General features: G+C 49.0%; 1 protein-coding gene across 1 annotated transcript; it reads left to right on the top strand.

Annotated features, from left to right (window-relative positions):
• Nucleotides 1–11,316: 11,316 nt before the first annotated feature.
• On the top strand, nt 11,317–18,281 carry LOC140852214 (uncharacterized). Its single transcript, XM_073245183.1, has 6 exons — nt 11,317–11,500; nt 13,162–13,216; nt 13,607–13,739; nt 13,784–14,000; nt 16,714–17,288; nt 17,368–18,281. The coding sequence occupies exons 1-6, from the start codon at nt 11,317–11,319 to the stop codon at nt 18,175–18,177; spliced, it is 1,974 nt and encodes a 657-aa protein (XP_073101284.1). The 3' UTR covers nt 18,178–18,281.
• The last annotated feature ends 1,371 nt before the right edge of the window (nt 18,282–19,652 follow it).

Raw genomic sequence — 19,652 nt, 5'->3', positions numbered from 1 at the left:
CGGATATAACTAGATCTGGATGGCATCCCAGGACGAAGAGCATACGACCTTCGTGATCGCCAAGGGCCTTTACTGCTACAGAGTGATGCCCTTCGATCTGAAGAATGTCGGAGCCACCTACCAACGCCTCATCAATAAGACTTCAAAGCTCAAATCGGGAGCAACATGGAGGTGTACATGGACAACATGCTGGTAAAGAGTGTGCAGGCTTCAGATCATGTCCAAGACTTGGAAGAAATCTTTCGCACTCTTCGTCGACATCGGATGAAGCTAAATCCGACTAAGTGCGCCTTCGGGGTAGCTTCAGGGAAGTTCCTCGGGTTCCTCATTTCTCAATGCGAAATCGAGGCCAATCTCGAGAAGATAAAAGCGATCATCGACATGCGGCACCCGAACACCAAAAAAGAGGTGCAGCAGCTCAATGAAAAGATCATCGCGCTCAGTCGATTCATCTCTCGATCGGCTGAGAGGTGCCTCCCATTCTTCAAAACCCTGAGGCAGACGAAGGACTTCTCTTGGCCGAATGAGTGCTGGCAAGCCTTCGAAGATTTGAAGAAGTACCTGACTTCTCCACCCCTACTTGTAAAGCCAGAGGTCGGAGAAATATTGTACCTTTATTTGGCTACCGTCCTAGAGGCGATTAGTTCGGTACTCGTCCGGGAGAATGAGAGCCGAACTCACCAGTCCGTATATTATATCAGCAAAGTGCTCCACGGAGCCAAAACTCGATACTCAAGGGCGGAGAAGATGATATTTGCCCTGGTCATATCCACGCAATGACTCCGTCCGTATTTCCAAGCACATGCCATCGTGGTCCTCACCGACCAGCCCCTGAGGGCGATCCTCCATCGCCCCAACACATCAGGATGACTGGCGAAATGGACGGTGAAGCTGAGCGAGTTCGACATCCAGTACCGATCGTGACCTACTTTGAAAGCCCAAGTCCTGGCCGACTTTGTTGCGGAATGCCCGACAGCCGACCAAATGTCAGAAGGCGGGAGCTCCAAAGAAGCTGTGACCTCTGAATATGACCTCGGGTCAACCTGGGTGTTACACATAGATGGAGCTTCCAATGCCCAAGGGAGCGGGGCCGGGTTCCTGCTCACCAACTTGGAGGGAGTAGTTATCGAGTACGCCCTTCGATTCAACTTCAAAGCTTCCAATAATCAAGCTGAGTATGAAGTGCTTCTCGTTGGCTTGAGAGTGGTGAAGGAGCTCGGGATCGACAGCCTTAGGGTCTTCTCCGACTCCCAGCTGATTGTGGGGCAAGTCAAAGGCGAATTCGAGGTGCGGGATCCGACCATGGTGAAATATCTCCAGAAGGTGAGAGATCTCGTGGCACGCCTCAAGTATTTCGAGATCTCCCACATTCTCAGGTCGGAGAATGTTTGGACCGATGCACTCTCCAGGCTTGCGACGTCCGCCTACGGCGCCTTGGGCCGGACACCCGTGGAGAGTCTTGAGCAACCGAGCATCAACAGGGTTGAGGAGGTCTACAACTGACGACCGAGCCAAACTGGATGGACCCGATCGTTCAGTATCTGACTGACGGAATCAGCCCCGAAAATCCTGCGGAAGCCAAGCGACTCCGATGGACGGCCTCCCAATATGTAATGATGGACGGGCGACTCTACAAAAGGTCGTTCTCCCTTCCCTTGCTATGGTGCCTGGGACCGATGGATGCAGACTATGCACTCAGAGAGGTGCATGAAGGGATCTGCGAGAGTCACCTGGGGGGTAAATCCTTGGCCTACAAAGTCCTGCGGTAAGGTTACTACTGGCCCATCATGAAGAAAGATGCGGCTAACTTGGTTCGGAGGTGTGAGCCATGTCAGAAGTACGTCAACTTACAACACCGGCCCGCCAACCAACTGACTTCCATCGTCGCCCCATGGCCCTTCGCCCAATGGAGGATCGACATACTCAGTCCTTTCCCTCCGACATCTGGCCAAAGAAAGTTTATAGTTGTCGCGATCGACTACTTCACCCAGTGGGTGGAGGCCGAACCCTTAGCGTAAATCACCGAGCGTAAGATGGAAGACTTCATTCAGAAGTCCATTATCTCTAGGTTCGAACTGCCGCACACCATCATCACCGATAATGGGCGACAGTTCGACAACAATGATTTCAGAGAGTTCTGTGCGAGATTTCATATCACGCACAAGCTGACATCGGTCGGATATCCACAGTCCAACGGAGAAGTCGAAGCAACCAACCGGATCATTTTGCATGGGTTGAAGACTCGACTGAATGAAGCCAGAGATCTCTGGGTCGAAGAGTTGCACTCGATCCTGTGGGCATACCGAACGACACCCCGGGTCCCGACCGGAGAATCTCCTTTCAATTTGGCCTATGGAACAAAGGCAATGATCCCACTAGAGATCAGGCTACCTCGACTAGAGTTGAGCAATACTGTGAATCAGACAACTTCGAGTGTCGGAGACCTGACTTGGACCTCCTACCCGAGCTCCGACGCGAGGCTCAACTCCGCATGGCTTCCTACCGATAAAGAGTGGCCTTATACTACAACGCTAAAGTTAGGCCAAAGTCTTTCAGACCCGAAGATCTGATTTTAAAGAAGGCGGAAGTCTCGAAGCCTCAGGTTCAAGGAAAACTGTCTCCAAACTGGGAAGGACCCTACAAGATAGCAGACACCTGCAGGTCGAGCGCCTACCGACTTGAGACCCTGGAAGGGACGGCCATTCTCCAGACTTGGAATGTCGACAACCTGAAGTTGTATCATCAATGAATTCTGTATGCCCTTGCTCGGAATACAATTCAATTTCAAAATTCCAGAGTCTACAAAGTTCGGCTCTCCACTGAGGATCGGCCCTCGCCAGAAGTACGAGCCTCGACGTCCCGACTTGGGCCCAACATCTCGTTGGAAATCTACGACTCGATCGTCGAATCTACGGCTCGATCGCCGATGACACATGACTCTTACGAGAACTATTCTGTCTACACTAATGGAAGGCCAGCACTGGCGATGAAACCTCTCTAAGTTGAAGCCGCACTCCTTCCACAGTCGACTCTCGAGCAACGCGGCTGGCTAACTTGCCGACTTAGCTTCGACTAAGAAGGGCAAAATGCCAGGACGACCGCAGTCACGCCCGTGACATACCGACTTGGTCACGACCGATCGAAGGATATTCGGCTTGCCACCGTTTATCGTGCACCGTGATGTACCTGCCCGATCAAAGTCTGGGCAAAGGGTATTCGACTTGCGACATACCGACTTGGTCACGATCGATCGAAGGATATTTGGCTTGCCACCGTTTATCATACATCGTGATGTACCCGCCCAACTAAGATCTGGGCAACAGGTATTCGACTTGCGACATATCGACTTGATCACGACCGGTCGAAGGATATTCGACTTGCCACCGTTTATCATACGTCCCGACATGCACGCCTGACCAAGGGCCGAACAATGGATATTCGACTTGTCATCGTTATCCTGTCCGAATACGTCGGACATTACTCGACTATCAGACTCTACGGAATGATCGTGTCAATGAGCTACGTTCGGAGATTGGCCGACACTCGGCCTAACGTGCATGCCCGACCAAGGTCTGGGTAGTGGACACTCGACCTACAATCGATACGGCTCTCGACCATCGGATCCTATGCAACCTATACGACAGTCGGGACGCCGACCTATGATCGAGGCTTGCTCTGCCTTTGGCGGGGTGCACGCTACTGACTACTTTGATCGGCTACGCTGGATCCTACCGAACGTCCTAACGAGGTATATCGGAGCTACGACCTATACTCTCGGGGATGGCTCGGCAAATCAAACACTTTGAACTGCATGCGAAAAAAAATTTGAAAAGTCTTTGATTTCATTTAGTTGAAGTGACTTACAAAATTGGGCCGAAGCCCGATTACAAATATCAAAAACGAAACAGAAACAAAAGAATACAAAGATAACAGAGCAGACACTCTGACTATTCATCGGAGTCGACTTCTTGCACTGGAGAGAGTTTGGGAGCAATCGGTGTGCCCGTTCGGGTCAGGGAGGGACCGAAGGTTGGAGCCGCATCACCTTCAGCAACTCGTCCCGTCGGCAGTGAGTCGACCTCCTCCTCTGCAGCTCGATCTTCCGACCTTGGAGGGACGATGCTGCTTAGGTCAAGCTCCGGGTGCAGACTCTGAACCGCATCTCGGGCATCCTCGTAGCCCACCCGATAGGAGGTGAAGCCGCTCTCGAGAAGCTCCTCTCGGTACTCGTCCGAGCCACGAAAGTCCTCCACCATCCGGCTCAGCGCCTCTTTGGCCGACTCTGCCTCCGCCTTTGCTATGTCGGCGTCGGCTTGGGTGGAGGACAAGTTCTCCTCGGCCTTAGCCAGGTTCTCCAGGCTAACCCGAAGCTGTTCGCGCTCGACCTCGAGCTTCCTGACGCAGCCATCCCGCTTACGCCGCAGTCGGTGAATGGAGCGGGTCTTGCACTGGACCTGCTCGCGAGCCGACTGAAGTTCGGCCTCCGAGGTGGCTAGGCCGTTGGTGAGTCGGGAGATCTCCTCCTCGAGCTTAGCCTCGCAGTCGACCGACAACTTCAGCTGGTCCACCAGCATCGCCTTCTCAGCTTTGGCAGTTTCGGCCCTATTCTTCTAGGCCACTCGGACGTCGTTGAACCTCCGGTACCCGACCTCAAGCTCGGACATATTGTAGATCAGCTGCAAGAAGAAGGTCGGTCGTCAGAAAAATGAAATAACGTAAATAATAATGGAGGAGAAGAAGCAGAGCTCACCTGGATCATGGTCGGATAAAAGGAAGAGAGCATCTCGGTCACCGACCGACTCCTCAAAAGCTCCCGGTCGGCTGGGAGAATGGTTGCCCGATACAACCTCCTTGCCAAATTGTGGTTGGCCAGGGCCGACGCTCCTTCGGGAACCTGAACGTCGGACGACGCGATGCGGCCCCCCGACCTTGTGTCTTCCGCTGGTGCCATCGGAGCCTTCCCCCGATCGATCGCCCAGGCCTGGAGATCGGAGAGAGACAAGAAGCTCGAACTCGACTGGGTCCCTTCCGAGGGCGCGACGGGAGCCGCCGCAGGTCGTTCGGGCTCACGTGCTTCGGCCCGAACCTCTTCCGTGGGTGGAGGAGCCGATACTCCTTCGACTGCCCCCTTAGCCGCCCCTTCCTCGGACGGTGACTCGGGTGGCACCGTTGGCGCTGACAGGGTGATGACCAGCTTAAAGCCCGATGCACGTTCAGTGTCGGGCTGCGCTGCCACCATCGCAATATCGATCGGGGATGATATCTAAGGCCTCTTGGGAGGCCGTGAAGGTTCGACCCCAGGCACCGGTCTCTTTCTCACCGCATGTTGCCGAATGTCGGCATCTGTCAATCTCACTCTCAGCGGCATGCCTGTAATTTCAACGAAAGATTAGCACAAGTCCGAAGACGGATAAAAAAGATAAAAAATGACCGACGGACCAAACTGTACCTAAACGGAGAATCGAACTCAGGCCGGCGTCGTACAGAGCTTGCTTGGTGATGAGCTCTTTCTGCTTCGGCACCGACACATCCTTCAGTCGGTGAAAGTCTTCTCGATCTCCAACCTCCATCCGACTGTTTTCGTTCAGCTGAGTCCGAGGGTCGCCCCAGCGGGAAGGGAACCCCCAAGGTAGCGAAGAAGAAGCAAATAAAAATTGATTCTTCCACCCGTGGATCGATAATGGAAGATCGGTGATGAACGAAAGACCCTTTCAGGGATTGAAGAACACCACCCTCGGGCTTTCGGGTGGGGTCGGAGGATGAAGAACGCCCGAAAGAAAGAGATGCGGAGAAAGGTCGGCAAAAGCTGATACAGCAAAGCAAAACTGATTATCAACCGGACTGAGTTCGGTGCCAGTTGCACTGGGTAAAGCCCGTAATAATCCAAGACATTCCGGACGAACTCCGGAATCGGGAAGCGAAGACCTGTCCGAAGGTCCTCGACATAAAAGGCCACCTGGTCCGGAGGTGGGTTGTTAACCCGACCCTCAGCCCTAGGGGCGAAGAGTTCGAACTGCTCCGGGATATCGTACTGCTCCCTGAGCCGTTCGACGTTCTGCTCCGAAAGTGAAGAAGCCTCCACCTCCGAGGTCGATCGGGAATCATCGGTCGGATTCCCCGACTGACTTTCTCGAAGAGAGGTTCTAGCCATAACGCTAGCCCCAAAAGGAGAACAAGAAGGAAAATGCCAAAGGAGAAATGATGCAAGGAGACAAGAATGGAAAAAACTTCGAGAAGAGCTTTCAAAGGAAGAGGACGGAAACAACTACCTGGAATTGGGGGACAACTCGACAGGGCTTCAGCGCCAGGAACAAATTTGCAGTAAAAAGTAAAGTTTTGGATGTAAGTGGTCGCGTATATATAAGGTCCTTTGACGGTCGAGATGAAAATGCGCCGAACGAGGATTTTTCGAAAGTCGACATGTGGCAGCACTTGAGCCCTTCCTCGATCCGACGGTTCGACGCACCTGCCCTCAGATCGAGCCACGTCGCCTCCATCTGCGTGAACGATTCCGGCCCAATAGCCCCCTGACATGTGGTGGAAAAACCGCATCTCATAATTCATTAACCGACGGCGGTTCGCATTCCCAAGGAGACGGTGGTTTGCGTTCCTAATGGGACGACTGACATCGAATCGTTCGTTGGTACGGTCGTCAGAGTCGGAGCAAGACGTGACGGAAAACCACTCCTTTCACCCGAAGCTGTCGCCCATGTAGAGACGCTGGCCAACACGACATCCGACTCAGGAGTGGGGGGGCAACTGTTGGGATATACCGACTGACCTCTGTACACCGACTTACCCTCGGATCGGTCCGACCGACGTCCGACTCTACCGACCAGACCGACGAACAACTCCGACAATGGCTGCCGACAATATCCGACCGAACAGACCCATACTGCTTCTAACCGACCGAACGGTCGAGCCCAAATCACCGATTCACTGTCGGGGGTGGCAGCCGACATCCGACTTCCGCAAGGCACCAGATCAACCGACGGTGTCTCCGAGTCACCACCCGACATCCCGACAGCCGAATACCGACATATAGTCGGCCAGCCCGCCCAAACATCGTACCACCGCTATGGACAGTTGTCCTGTCAAGGACATGTGGTATGGCCGCCCTGGGGCATTGTCCTGCCAAGGATATGGATTAATCCCAGTGACTTGACAACCCACGACGATTTGACAGTCCCCGGTGATTTGATTACTCCCCAGTTGTCTGCACCATTAATGGCGGGATCATACCGCATTCTACTATAAAATAGGGTAAGGCAACAGTTTTGGTACGTTTTGAGCAAGCTTTCTCAAGCTCTCTGAAGCACCTTTAAGCTCTTGAGCTCTCTCTTTCTCCCCCGCTGAGCCCCTAATTTTTCACTGTTGTCTAGTTTCCTCTCTGACTTGACCGTCGGAGGGTCTCCGTCGGAGGCATCTCCGGTCAGTGTGGATTTTTCTTGCAGGTGTGCGACTCCGGCGATCGGATGATGGGGGGATTGGCTGCAACAATAAGAAATAAAAAAGCGATGCATAGATGTTATTTTGTTTTTAATTTCTATGTGCCATATATTTCAATAGCTATCAATTAAACTCATGTATCTACATGATATTTTTTAATTTTTTTTCTTTTTATGCAAATAATAAATTCAATTTAACATAGCAATCATTCAAGTGATCCCATCGCAATGGATCCCTCGTGAATGACTTTCATTGCGAGAAAGCTACGTCAATTAAAAATCTGCGTGGGCCATGCAGATGAGAAAATGTTGTGCAAAGACATGGCATTTCATGCAACGCATGGGCAAACATCATCATCGATTTGTTTATCACGAAAGGATTCATACTAGACTAAGATAAATTATCTTTTATGCAGCAATGTGCACCATGTGATCGTGTGTGCTGTCAAAATTATGGCCATTCATCCAGATGTACCACCATAGAACTGAGTGGCTGCAATTATCAGCATATACGGCCATGTGGTGCACAATATATAGGAAATAATTTCTTATATGCTGGGTAAGAAAGTGGGCCCCACCAATTTGGTTGGCAATTACACGAGTTTCACACATTTCAGAAATGTACTGGTCTTGGATGGTGTATGGTAAAATTTCCAAGATCAAATACCTGAATTCAAAATACGAAAGTTTAATTAATAAAACATAGGCATGTGGATCGCCGTTGACACGGCCTAGTGGTAAGTCCATTTGGCTCTTCTTCACCACCTTTCTTTCGGTGGGCCCCGTCTCCGCATTCTTCCAGCTGTTATTTTCTATTTCCCCCTCTCATGCTGGTCTGGTATTCGAAGGCAAGATGGGTAGGTGGCCGAGGTGATTGATACTTTCACACCCGTCCAGACTGGGCACGCAACTCCCACGCGAAAAATTTGGTGGTCCATCCCCCCGGCTTGTGATAATGGACACATCGGCTACATTTACGGGGTGACCCAGACCAAGATGTACTATTTTCACTTGATTTCTAGACACAAGAGAATAAAAAAATTTAAAATTTTTTTAAAAATCTTCATTGGTTGTTTTTTAGAATTGATATGTCAAAATCTTGATTAATATGATAAATTTTAAATTAACAATGATTGTATTATTGGCTCATCTCGATCAAAATAAGAAAAACTAATATTTCTTGTCTCTTAAGTTAACACAAAATCTTGTTTTTACTTTAGCTAACTTCAGAATGTGATTTGTACTTATGTAGCTATTGATCTAAAAATATCTTCTATGACTGAAATAGTGATCATTTTTCAGAAACAAGGAGATGGAATAGACCACTGTGATAGTGCAAACAGCAGATTCACATGCTAACAGTCTTGATCAAAACAAGAAAGGCAAATATTTTTTATCCCTCAAGTTAACATAAAACCTTACCTTCGCTTTAGCTAACTCCTATGTTATGAAGATTCTTGGTCTGAATGATTGAACTAATCATGTATTTTTTGATACATTGCGCTAAAATCATGTTTACCATGACGCCATGTATGGTAAATGCATCTCTCTTTATTTTTACTCATTTTTTATTTTAAAAAAATTATTCAAATTCTCTCTAAATCAATCATTTATTTAATTAATTTGGTTGTCGTCTTGTCACTTTCATTGTCTCCATATGTAACTCAAATTTATGGAAACAAAGATAAAAAGAGACAAAGACCTGACTAATTGGATAAAACTAACCAACAAGATGTAAAATCACAAAATACCCTTCTATGTTTGAATCATTTATGTTTTGAATCCAAAAGTTTAAAAATCATCAATTAATCGCCAAAATTTCACATTCGTTATGATGTACTCGCGATTTTTATCCTTGTTTCAAAATATTTATAGGTGAGAATTATCTGATAACTAAATTTTTATAGAATTGTCATTTCTACTAACTTAATATGGGATTCTTATTTTGGTATGAATAGATGATGGAATGCTTTGAGATCTATGTAGGTGGATAAATGATAGAAGATGATGCTTGAGATCTGTGCAAGTGGATGAAGGATGGAGAATAAAGTGTTTGGAGATTTATGCAAATAGATATATGATAGAAGATAGAATGCTTTGAGATCCATGCAAATGAATTGTTGATAGAAGGATGTAATCTTTGAGATTTGTATGGGTGGATTATTAATAGAAGATGAAGCACTTTGATATCTATGCATATAGATGTGTGGTAAAGAATAGAGTATTTTGAGATCTGTATAGACGGATAGAGGATGGAGTATTTTGAGATCTGTGCAAGTAGATGAACGATTGAGGATGAAGTATTTTGAGATCTATGAAGATAGATGGATGATAGAAAATAGAGTGTTTTGAGATCTAGGCAGATGAGTAATAGCTAGAGAATAAAGTATGCTGAGATCTGTATAGATGAATAGATGACAGAGGATGGAGTGTTTTAAAATATATGCAAGTGGACGAATGGTAAAGGATGAAATGCATCGAGATCTATATATGTGGATGGATGATAGAGGATGGAATATTTTGAAATCTATGCAAATGGATAGATGATAAATAACAAAATACTTTGAGTAGGGTTGAAACTAGATTGGATATGAATCAAATATCAGCATATCTATATCCATATTTATTTTGTCCGACAAATAAAAATTACGAATACAGATATTATTCGAATGTAAAAATTTATATCCATATTTATTTTAAACGTATACAGATGCAATTCAAATACTGAAAGTATGGATATAATTATGGCATGTAACTTAAATAATTAAATTTTATGACTAAAGGATCAAAAATATTATAAAATAGATGATAAATCAAGTTAATAACATGTTCATATGATGGTATATTTTTTTTTAAAAATAATAAATATTATATAAAAATATATAGGATTACATGTAGATTCGGATATAGATCGAATAGTTGTCTATCCATATTCATATTTATTTTTCTTTGATAGATATGGACATTAGTCAGATCTTCAATATTTAATTTATATTTGGATTGATAAGATATGAAAATGGATCTGGACAAATAATATTCATACCAGTTTCACCTTTAACTTTGAGATATATGCATGGCGAATGGATGATAGAGGATGGGGTGCTTTGAAATATGTGCAAGTGGATCAGTGATAGAGGATGAGGAACTTTGAAATCTATATATATGAATGGATGATAGAAGATAGAACATTTTGAGATATGTGCAAGCAGATGGATGATATAGAATAAAGCATTTTGAGATTTGTGCAGATGGATAGACAAATAGAGGATGGAGTATTTTGAGATATGTATAGATGGATAGAATGCTGTAAGATCTGTAGAGATGGATAGATGAGAGATGATGGAGTGCTTTGAGATCTATGCAAGAAAATGAATGATAAACGAAATACCTTGAGATCTATGTAGCTAGAAGGATGATAGATGATGGAACGCTTTGATATCTATTCAGATGGATGAATGATAAAGAATAAAGTGCTTTAAGAGTCGTGCAAATGAATGAATCATAAAGAAAAGGAGCACTTTGAGATCGATTATATGAAAGCCATGATCTAACCTATTTGAATTCAGAGTATTTTGGATTTTTTAATTTCTCACTTTGTTATCATTATCAAGATCTAGATAGATGACCGGAACACAATGCAATAAAAATAAAATTTCATTGGCTAATCGGAGTATTTTAATCTTTTGGGGTCTAACTTGAAAGGTATTTTTCTTTAAAAATTTGTGGTTTAATGTTAAATAGCATTCTTCTTCTGTGTCCTATATGATATATTATCATAATGGCACACCGACTATTGCCTTCTTTAGCCGCAGGGTTTAGAACGTTACACATGTTATATGTGGAAGCTTCTCTCATCAACCAAACGAACATGCGAAGCTTATGGAAAGGCGTAGGGTTGGCTTTGCAAGCCGGTGAGAATGGGAAGTTTTTGCCGGCTACGGACGCCGCCCAACATGCTTCGAAATGCATCATGAGAGAGTGTAAATGCATGATGCTTGGATTTAAAGATCGACATGCAAACAGTGGTGACAATTGCTTGCAACTTGCTGCAGGTTAAATGGTGTCCAATGAAAACTTATATTCTCACTGGCCTAGAAAACTAGTCTGCTTCCACCCTTGGGAACCATGTATGCTCTACAAATCTAGCTACCTTTACAGAGTGGCCAAAACTACTGTCAAGGATGTGGGTTGTATCAAAGCAAATTGTTGATGCCTATTGCTCGATGTCATGGCAAGCACCAAATCTTGCTAAAACTCAATTAATGATCAGCCCAGCTACGCCATTTAGAATAAAAGCTCAAATTAAGAGACTTCTTGAATTAAATGAGAGGTCATTTTACTTTTTTGGAAGACAAAATGATGGCATGGGTTTTAAGTTAGCAACGAAAGGCACGGCCATTAGCATTTGTCAGGTAGAGCAACCTTGCTTAGATCCATATTATCATCTATTTCTTTCTACTACCTATCTTGTATACACATTCCTACGTATATCTTGAATAAAATAGAGAAAGAATATTGAGCCTTTCTATGGGGTCATGGCTCAGAACACAGAGGTCATCATCTTGTAGTATGGGAAACTAATTGTCGGCCCACAGCAGGGACGACTGGGAATTACACCGCCACATATCAGACGGAAAGCCTTGCTACGTTGGTAGGGCAAATCCTCCTCAATCCCAAGGGCAAGAGTTGCAAGGGCCAAAGTATTTGTACCCAAAAAAAAAAAAAAAAAGGCCAAGTGTCAGTTGAAGAGTGATTGGTTAAAATAATATGGATCTTAATTAAGAGTGATTGGTTAAAAAAAAGGCCAAATTAAGACTGTATGTAGGACATTGGTGCAGTACTATTTTATTCGGCCGATTGATAATGGTCAAGATGTAGAATTTTTACACCGCACGTGGTGATTGGCCGCGCAAACCCACCCCCACCCACCCCGACCACAACAAATATATTTAATGCACGTATCACCGCGTACGGTGCACAAAAAATTCCTCCATTGCAATGTGGTTAATGACCCCTGGTTATCTAAACGCGGCCTGGCCCACTTATATCAACATAGAAGCTCAAATTATAGACGCGCAAGTTAGTGATTTAATTACAACTTCCTGGAAATGGAACCTGAATCCTATTTCGTGAATGATGTCAACTGAAATGATAAATTAGATAAGCAAAATGCCCATAGTGCAAGTTGTCCGAGTATTTACTCGGAATTACGAGCTCGATAGAGATCCGATCTTTTTATTCGATTGAGGACTAACAATAGCCTACATCATCAGATCTACTCGAACAACTATCGACAATGCTCAAAGATTAGTCAGACAACGTAATCAACTTATAGACTGACAACTATATTGATATCAAATCAACTATCTAATTCGGATGTCAACTGAGTATCTAACACGGATGTCGACTAAGTATTTACTAAAAATCTAAAACTTATGATCCGAAAGATTAGGGATCCACGGAATGGTTACAGTGCACGATGAGAGCATTAACTATTTATAACTAAGAAATTATGGGCCAAATTAATTACCCACTAAATTCACATTGAGTTTAGTAACTCCCATGTTCCCATAGTTTAAGGGATGGAAGTTACAAAGCAACGGCACATCCCATTTTCAATGAGAGCATTAACTATTTATAACTAAGAAATCACGGGCCAAATTAATTACCCATTAAACTCACATTGAGTTTAGTAACTCCTATGTTCTTATAGTTGAAGGGATAGAAGTTACAAAGCAATGGCACATTCCATCTCTGGATGAAGAGAGGTATGAGAGGGATCAAGATAAATTTTTTCTCGCTTAGCAAGCTCTCATTTCTGTGATTTTTCATTTATTTACTGAACTCCGACTAACTTAAGTATCGAAGATTCTCTACTTGGATATATTCCAACAAAAGAACGGTTACATTCTCCACCAAGAATAAGGCGCATTTACTCGGTACTCGTCCGAGTAACTTCCCATAGTTTGGCTGCAACACAAGCTAACTAGTCTAATCAGTTTACGTGGGAACAAAATTATTCAGGTAATATAAGGCTCAAAGATATTTATCCTATCATTTGGGAACCGCAATCTCACATAAATCAAGACGCGCGTTGGCTATGGAAACTAGATGTGCCATTGAGAATCAAATTACTTTTTTTTGTTTTTGGGTAAAAGAATCAAATTGCTTTGGTGGAAGGTCATATGGAAGTGTTTGCCATGTGAAGGATTGCGTGCTAGGAGGGGAATGTTAAATGCCTCAATGGCTTGTTGTGATCTCTGCCCAGAAATAGAAGCGGATACTCAGCATGTGTTGATAGGAGTTGTCCTTTCGTAATCTCTTGCTGGTATCAGGTTAAAAACGGGTTTAACCTGATACCAAACTCTTTGTCGGGCATGGTGGATTTAATGTCTGCCACCGAGGTAGAGGAAAGATATAAATCGTCGATAGCAGTAAGTGCTTGGTTGATTTGGAATGGAATAAATGAAAGAGGCTTTCAGAATGTTACACAATTCCCATTTCAACTTATGAGAGAAATACCTGCTTACTTTATCCCTCAAATCAATGATGGTAATCATATTGACCTTTTGTGTCCGTGGAGGCGGTGGGGTGATCTTAATTTGTCCACTTTGGGCAACTCTTTAAATCTGTTAGTGTGTTGTCACCTTCTCTCTCTCGATATCCTAAGGCCAATTTTGATGCTGCAGTGATGAAGGATAATGTGGCTGTCGGCTACATAATCCGGAAATAGTGAAGTTAATCTTATCAAAGCAGGGGGTAGATCTCTACGTCAATATTCTGTGCATTATATATACATAGCTGGTAGCAGTTTGGATTGGGATGTGTGTTGTTGTATTGGAGCTGAAATTGTCAAATATTTGCTTCGAGGGAAATTTCTTGTCTGTCATTTCTACTATCACTAACCATTCTACGGACAAGAAGCATCATCATCATTGTTGCGGCCAATCGCCTCGTCGCCCGATCGCCGGGAAGCGTGCACCTGCAAAAGGAAGTCCGCACTGATCGGAGGCGGCTCCGGCGGGGACCCTCCGACGGTCAAGTCAGAGAGGTGACTGGGCAACAGTGAAATGCAGACAGAGAGCTCTGAGAGGGAGAAAGAGAGAGGAGCGAGCCTGCGTATGTGGGAGAGACGGGCGGATCGATCCTTTGCACTGTTGCCTTTCCCGGTATATATAGTGGAGCACGGTATGGCGCCGTCATTAATGGCGCGGACAAGTGAGGAACTGTCAACTCACTGTAGGCTGTCAGAGCCGCCGTGAAAATGTCATGTCGCCGTGTAGCCGTCTAATCACCAGGGTTGACTCGGCTCTCGGCGAGACAATGCCCCTAGGTAACTGTGCCGCATGTCCGTGTCAGAACTGACAACGTCTGGCGGCCGTACGGCGGTTGGTGGAGTCGGCCGACCCAAGGTCGGTGGCCAGCAGAGTGGCGTCGGACTCCTCCGTCGGTCGGCGAGCTTCGCGTGGGTCGGCTACCGGACCTCTGGGTTTAGTCGGTCGGGAATGGACCGTGGAATGGCCGCAGTTAGCCGCTGCCAACGTCCGTTGGCCTGTCGCCCGACTCACGATCGGCCAGTCAGAGTCGTTCGTCGGGCCGTCGGTTGGTCGGTCAAGCCGCCAGACGGTCGGGCCCTCCGATAGTCGGTCGGTCGGTCGGGCCGCCAGCCGGTCGGGCCCTCCGATAGCCGGTCGGTCGGTCGGGCCGCCAGCCGGTCGGGCCCTCCGATAGTCGGTCGGTCGGTCGGTGGGTATCCCCCAACAGTTGCCCCCCTCCACTCCTAAGTCGGGTGGAGAGCTGGCCGGTGCCTTCATTCGGGTAGCAAGACCGGACGACTGGGAGTGGATTTGTCGCACGTGCAGATCCGACCGTACCGCCGGCTGATCCGCTGTCTGACGCCTCACGAATCCCAAGTGATCCGAACGTCTATTCGATGCCAGAAGTCGCGCCGGCGTCCGGTGTCAGATGCCGCATCTTGTCGTCGTCAGTCGTCACGTCGGTGTCAGAAGATCGGGTGCCGAACGATACGGCGTCAGTCGATCGGATATTCGGCGCCGATCGCGGGTGAGGCATCCCATCAAGAACGCGGACCGGCGCGGGCGGCCGACTGCGGAGCCAATTCCCGCGCGCCGCGTGTCATGGTGGTTGGCCGGCGTCCGCTCCGGCATTTAATAAGGGCGGTGCGGGCGCCCCGGGGCGAAGCGCGCCGAGTCCTCAGCCAACCGGTGGGCGCCACGCGTCGCGCATCTGGAGGACTTTGGTCGGCGCGGGAGCATCTCGGCCGTCGGTCGGCCCTATATATATAGGACCTCCCGGACCCTGACCCATATTTGCCATTTGCTGGGGAAACTCTGTCCGGGCGATTTCTCGGTCGTCGCGGGCAGAGCTCTTCTCTACCTTCGGAGGGTCCATCGGGTTCGTGGTCCTCCTTCCCCTTCTTGCTTTCTTCTCTTCTTTCTCTTCTTTCGGTTCCTGCACAATGACCAGGAAACCGACTCAGGGAGCTCGGTCGGGGAACCCGACCGACGACACCCGATCGGCTCCGGAAGATGAGGCCTCCTCGCTTTCGGGGCCGAACGTCGATCAGCTTCGGGAGCACTATCGCATCCCGGAGCACTTTCGGCTCTATGCTCCAGGGGCCGGCGGTCGGGTCAACAACCCTCCGCCCGGCGACCTGGCGCTGTATGTTGAGGACCTTCGTGCGGGTCTTCGACTTCCGATTCCGGAGTTCGTCCGGAATCTGCTTGATTACTACGGACTCTGTCCGGCGCAACTGGCGCCGAACTCTGTCCGGCTAATCATTTCTTTCGCGCTGTTGTGTCAGCTCTTGCCGACCAACCCTCGCGTTTCCCTCTTCCGGGCCTTCTTTGTGCTCCGACCCCACCCTAAAGCCCGAGGGTGGTGGCTCTTCAATCCCCGGAAGGGTCTTGCTTTCATAACCGGTCTTCCATCGTCCATTCATGGATGGAAGAATCAGTTTTTCTTTGTTTCCTCTTCCTCCTCTTGGGGCTTTCCTTCTCGCTGGGGTGTACCCCGAACTGAGGCCAACGACAACAGTCGGGTCGACGTGGACGACCGGGAGGACTTCCACCGACTCAAAGATATGTCGGTCCCGAAGCAGAGGGAGCTTGTTACCGAGCAAGCTCTCTATGATGCCGGCCTAAGTCTGGTCCCCCGAATAGGTATCGCCCGATCCCCTAGCTTTTCTTTTTGTTCGGCTTTAGGGTAGTTCCGGTCCGGCCTTTAACACTGGTCGGTTTTGCAGGGACACCGCCGAGGATGAGGCCGACCGACGCCGAAATTCGTCAGTTTGCCGCCGCGAGGAAGAGGCCAGCATCGGGGGCAGGCCCTTCGCGCCCTTCCAAGAGACCAGCCCCAGTTCAGCCGACCGTGGAAGCGTCGGCGACCGAGGGGTCGGAGCCAATCATAGCCCTCGCGGCTCCGACCGTCCGAGTCGAGGAGAGGCCGACCGAGGAAGTGGCCGAAGGGGTGTCGGCGGTTTCGCCGCCGCGGGTGGAGCCGGATGTCGTTCGGGAAGCCGAACATCGTCCGGAGGCGTCCGCTGGCGCAACGGGGGGCGCCGGGTCGAACTCCAGCGTCCCATCGCTGCCAGCCCCGTCGGTCGGGGCAGCTGATCGGGGGAAAGCCCCGATGGAGCCCTCGGAGGAGGAGAGATCAATGCCCCCCAGCGCATACTACCCTGAGGGTGCGTCGGCCTTGGCCGACCACAACCTTGCGAGGAGGTTGTGCCAGGGGATCCTCCTCCCTACCGACGTTCAGTCGTTGCGGTCTCGGCAAGTGACCGAAATGCTGTCGCGGTTCTACCCGTCGATGGTGGAGGTAAGCTTCGCGTCACCTTTTACCTTAGAAGAATTTTCGTTTGCCACATAATTCTGACAAGACTTCTTTCTATCGGCAGTTGATCTTCACCATGTCCGAGCTGGAGGCCGGATACCGAAGGTTCGGCGACGTTCGGGCAGCCTTCAAGGAAAGGTCGGCAGCGGCCGAGGCCGAGAGAGGGAGACTGGTCGACCAACTGCAGGAGTCAGTCGACCGGGAGGCCAAGTTGACGGACGAGGTCTCCCGGCTCATGGCCGAACTAAAGTCGGCCAAGAAGGAGGCCAAGCACAAAGGTCGGGTCGTGCGTCGTCTTCGACGCGAACGGGACGGTGCCACCTCCGAACTCCAAGGGGAACGCGAGCAACTTCGGGCCAGCCTGGGGAAGCTCGCGGAAACCGAAGAGGACTTGTCCATCGCCCAAATCGACGCCGAAATTGCCAGGGCCGAGGCGGAGTTGGCAAAGGAGGAGCTGGCCCACACTGAGGACGAGGCACGGTCGGCAAGGGAGTCGGCCGATCGTGCGGTTGAGGACTTCCGGGCCTCCGACCGGTACAAGGAGGAGATGCTCGAGTCGGGCTTCGCCTCCTACCGGGTCGGGTTCGAGGATGGTCGGGATGCCGTCCATGCCCTGTACCCGGAGGTGGACGTCAGCCGAGTCGTCCCGCTGTTCGCCGAGGAAGGAGCCGAAGAAGAAGGAACGGAAGAGATGGCCGACCAGCCGTCGGGAGGCGTCATCGTGGTGGAGGAAGCCGTCCCGGAGCAGGTGCCGACCGAAGTTCCTTTATCGACCGAAGCCCATCTCTCGGCAGCCGATCAATCGTTGCTTATGGCCGAGACGCCGATCATCCCTGATCCTCCGTCGGTCGAAGAGATCGATCAGGACGGGTGATCGGCGCTGCCGACTATCTTTATTTCGTCTTTTTTGAAAATACATGTAATCGGGCTTCGGCCCGACTTTGTAATGTTTTTTGATCAATGAGTGAAATTGTCTTCTCTTTTGCTTCTTGTTTGCAATGTTTCTTATCGCTGTAATGTCGAACCCTAGTCACCAACTTAGAGAAGTCGTCAACCCGGGTAGGTCGGTAAGACCTAACCGGCTTGCACAGTTCCGAAGTAGCTTGTATCCCGACTTTAGGTCGGTTTCCAGTAATCGTAGTCGCCATTCGGGCGCGTCTGTTAAGTCGGGAGCCGACCGAACCTGGTAAAGGTTCGGTAGTCGGGAGCCGACCGAACCTGGTAAAGGTTTGGTAGTCGGACTTCCGTAGATGCGTTCAGTCGAACATCGACCGGCGCAGTGTCGGGGGAGCGATAGTAAGTCGGATCCCCAAGCTCTTGCGTCGGGTTCTCATGTCCTTCGACAGACGGTGGCAAACCGAGTGTCGTCCAGCCGGTCGTAGGTCGGTCGGCGAGTAGTGAGTGCGACTGAGGTCGCATCATGTGATAGACGGTGGTAAGCCGAATATCCCTCGACCGGCCGTAGCCTGGTCGGAAGTCGCGGCAATAGCCGCGCGGGCTTTTAGCCTTTCTTCGGTCGGGGCCCGATCGGCCAGTCGGCCGATGGATTCTGCCCGAAAATTCGACCGCAGAAGGAGTATAAACTCCCGTCATCGTAGATGCATCGGTCCGTGTAAGGGGCCGATGTGTCGTCGGTGCCAGATCCGCGTCGATGCGTCGGGGCTGAGCACCGATCAGTAGTCGAAGGGTTAGAACTCCGATTTTTCAAACTGAACTTGTATTCCAACGATTGAATTACAGAATTCACTGGTAATACAGCTTCAAGTTGTCGGCGTTCCAAGTCCGGGGAATGGCTTCCCCTCAAGGGTCTCCAGCCGGTAAGCCCTCGACCCGAAGGTGTCAGCAACCTTGTAGGGCCCTTCCCAGTTGGGAGCCAACTTCCCTTGGTCCAAGGGCTTCGACACCTCCGCTTTCCTCAAGACTAGGTCGCCAGGTTTAAAGAGCTTTGGTCTGACCTTGGCGTTGTAGTACCGGGCAACCCTCTGTCGGTAGGAGGCCATTCGAATTTGAGCCTCATTTCGCAGTTCGGGGAGAAGATCTAGGTCGGCTCTCCGGCTTTCGGAGTTGTCCGGCTCGCGGTACTGCTCGACCCTTGAAGATGGCAGGCCAATCTCGAGCGGGATCATGGCTTCTGTCCCGTAGGCCAAACTGAACGGCGACTCTCCGGTTGGGACGCGGGGGGTCGTTCGGTAAGCCCACAGGACGGAGCCCAGCTCGTCGACCCAGAGGCCTTTGGCTTCGTTCAGTCGGGTCTTGAGTCCATGGAGCAGGGTTCGGTTCGTCACCTCAACCTCGCCGTTGGATTGTGGGTGCCCGACTGAAGTTAGTCGATGACGAATGTGGAACCTG

Source organism: Elaeis guineensis, chromosome 10, assembly GCF_000442705.2.
Source record: "Elaeis guineensis isolate ETL-2024a chromosome 10, EG11, whole genome shotgun sequence".
Taxonomy (NCBI): Eukaryota; Viridiplantae; Streptophyta; class Magnoliopsida; order Arecales; family Arecaceae; genus Elaeis; species Elaeis guineensis.
This window is presented reverse-complemented; position numbering and strand designations above follow the sequence as displayed.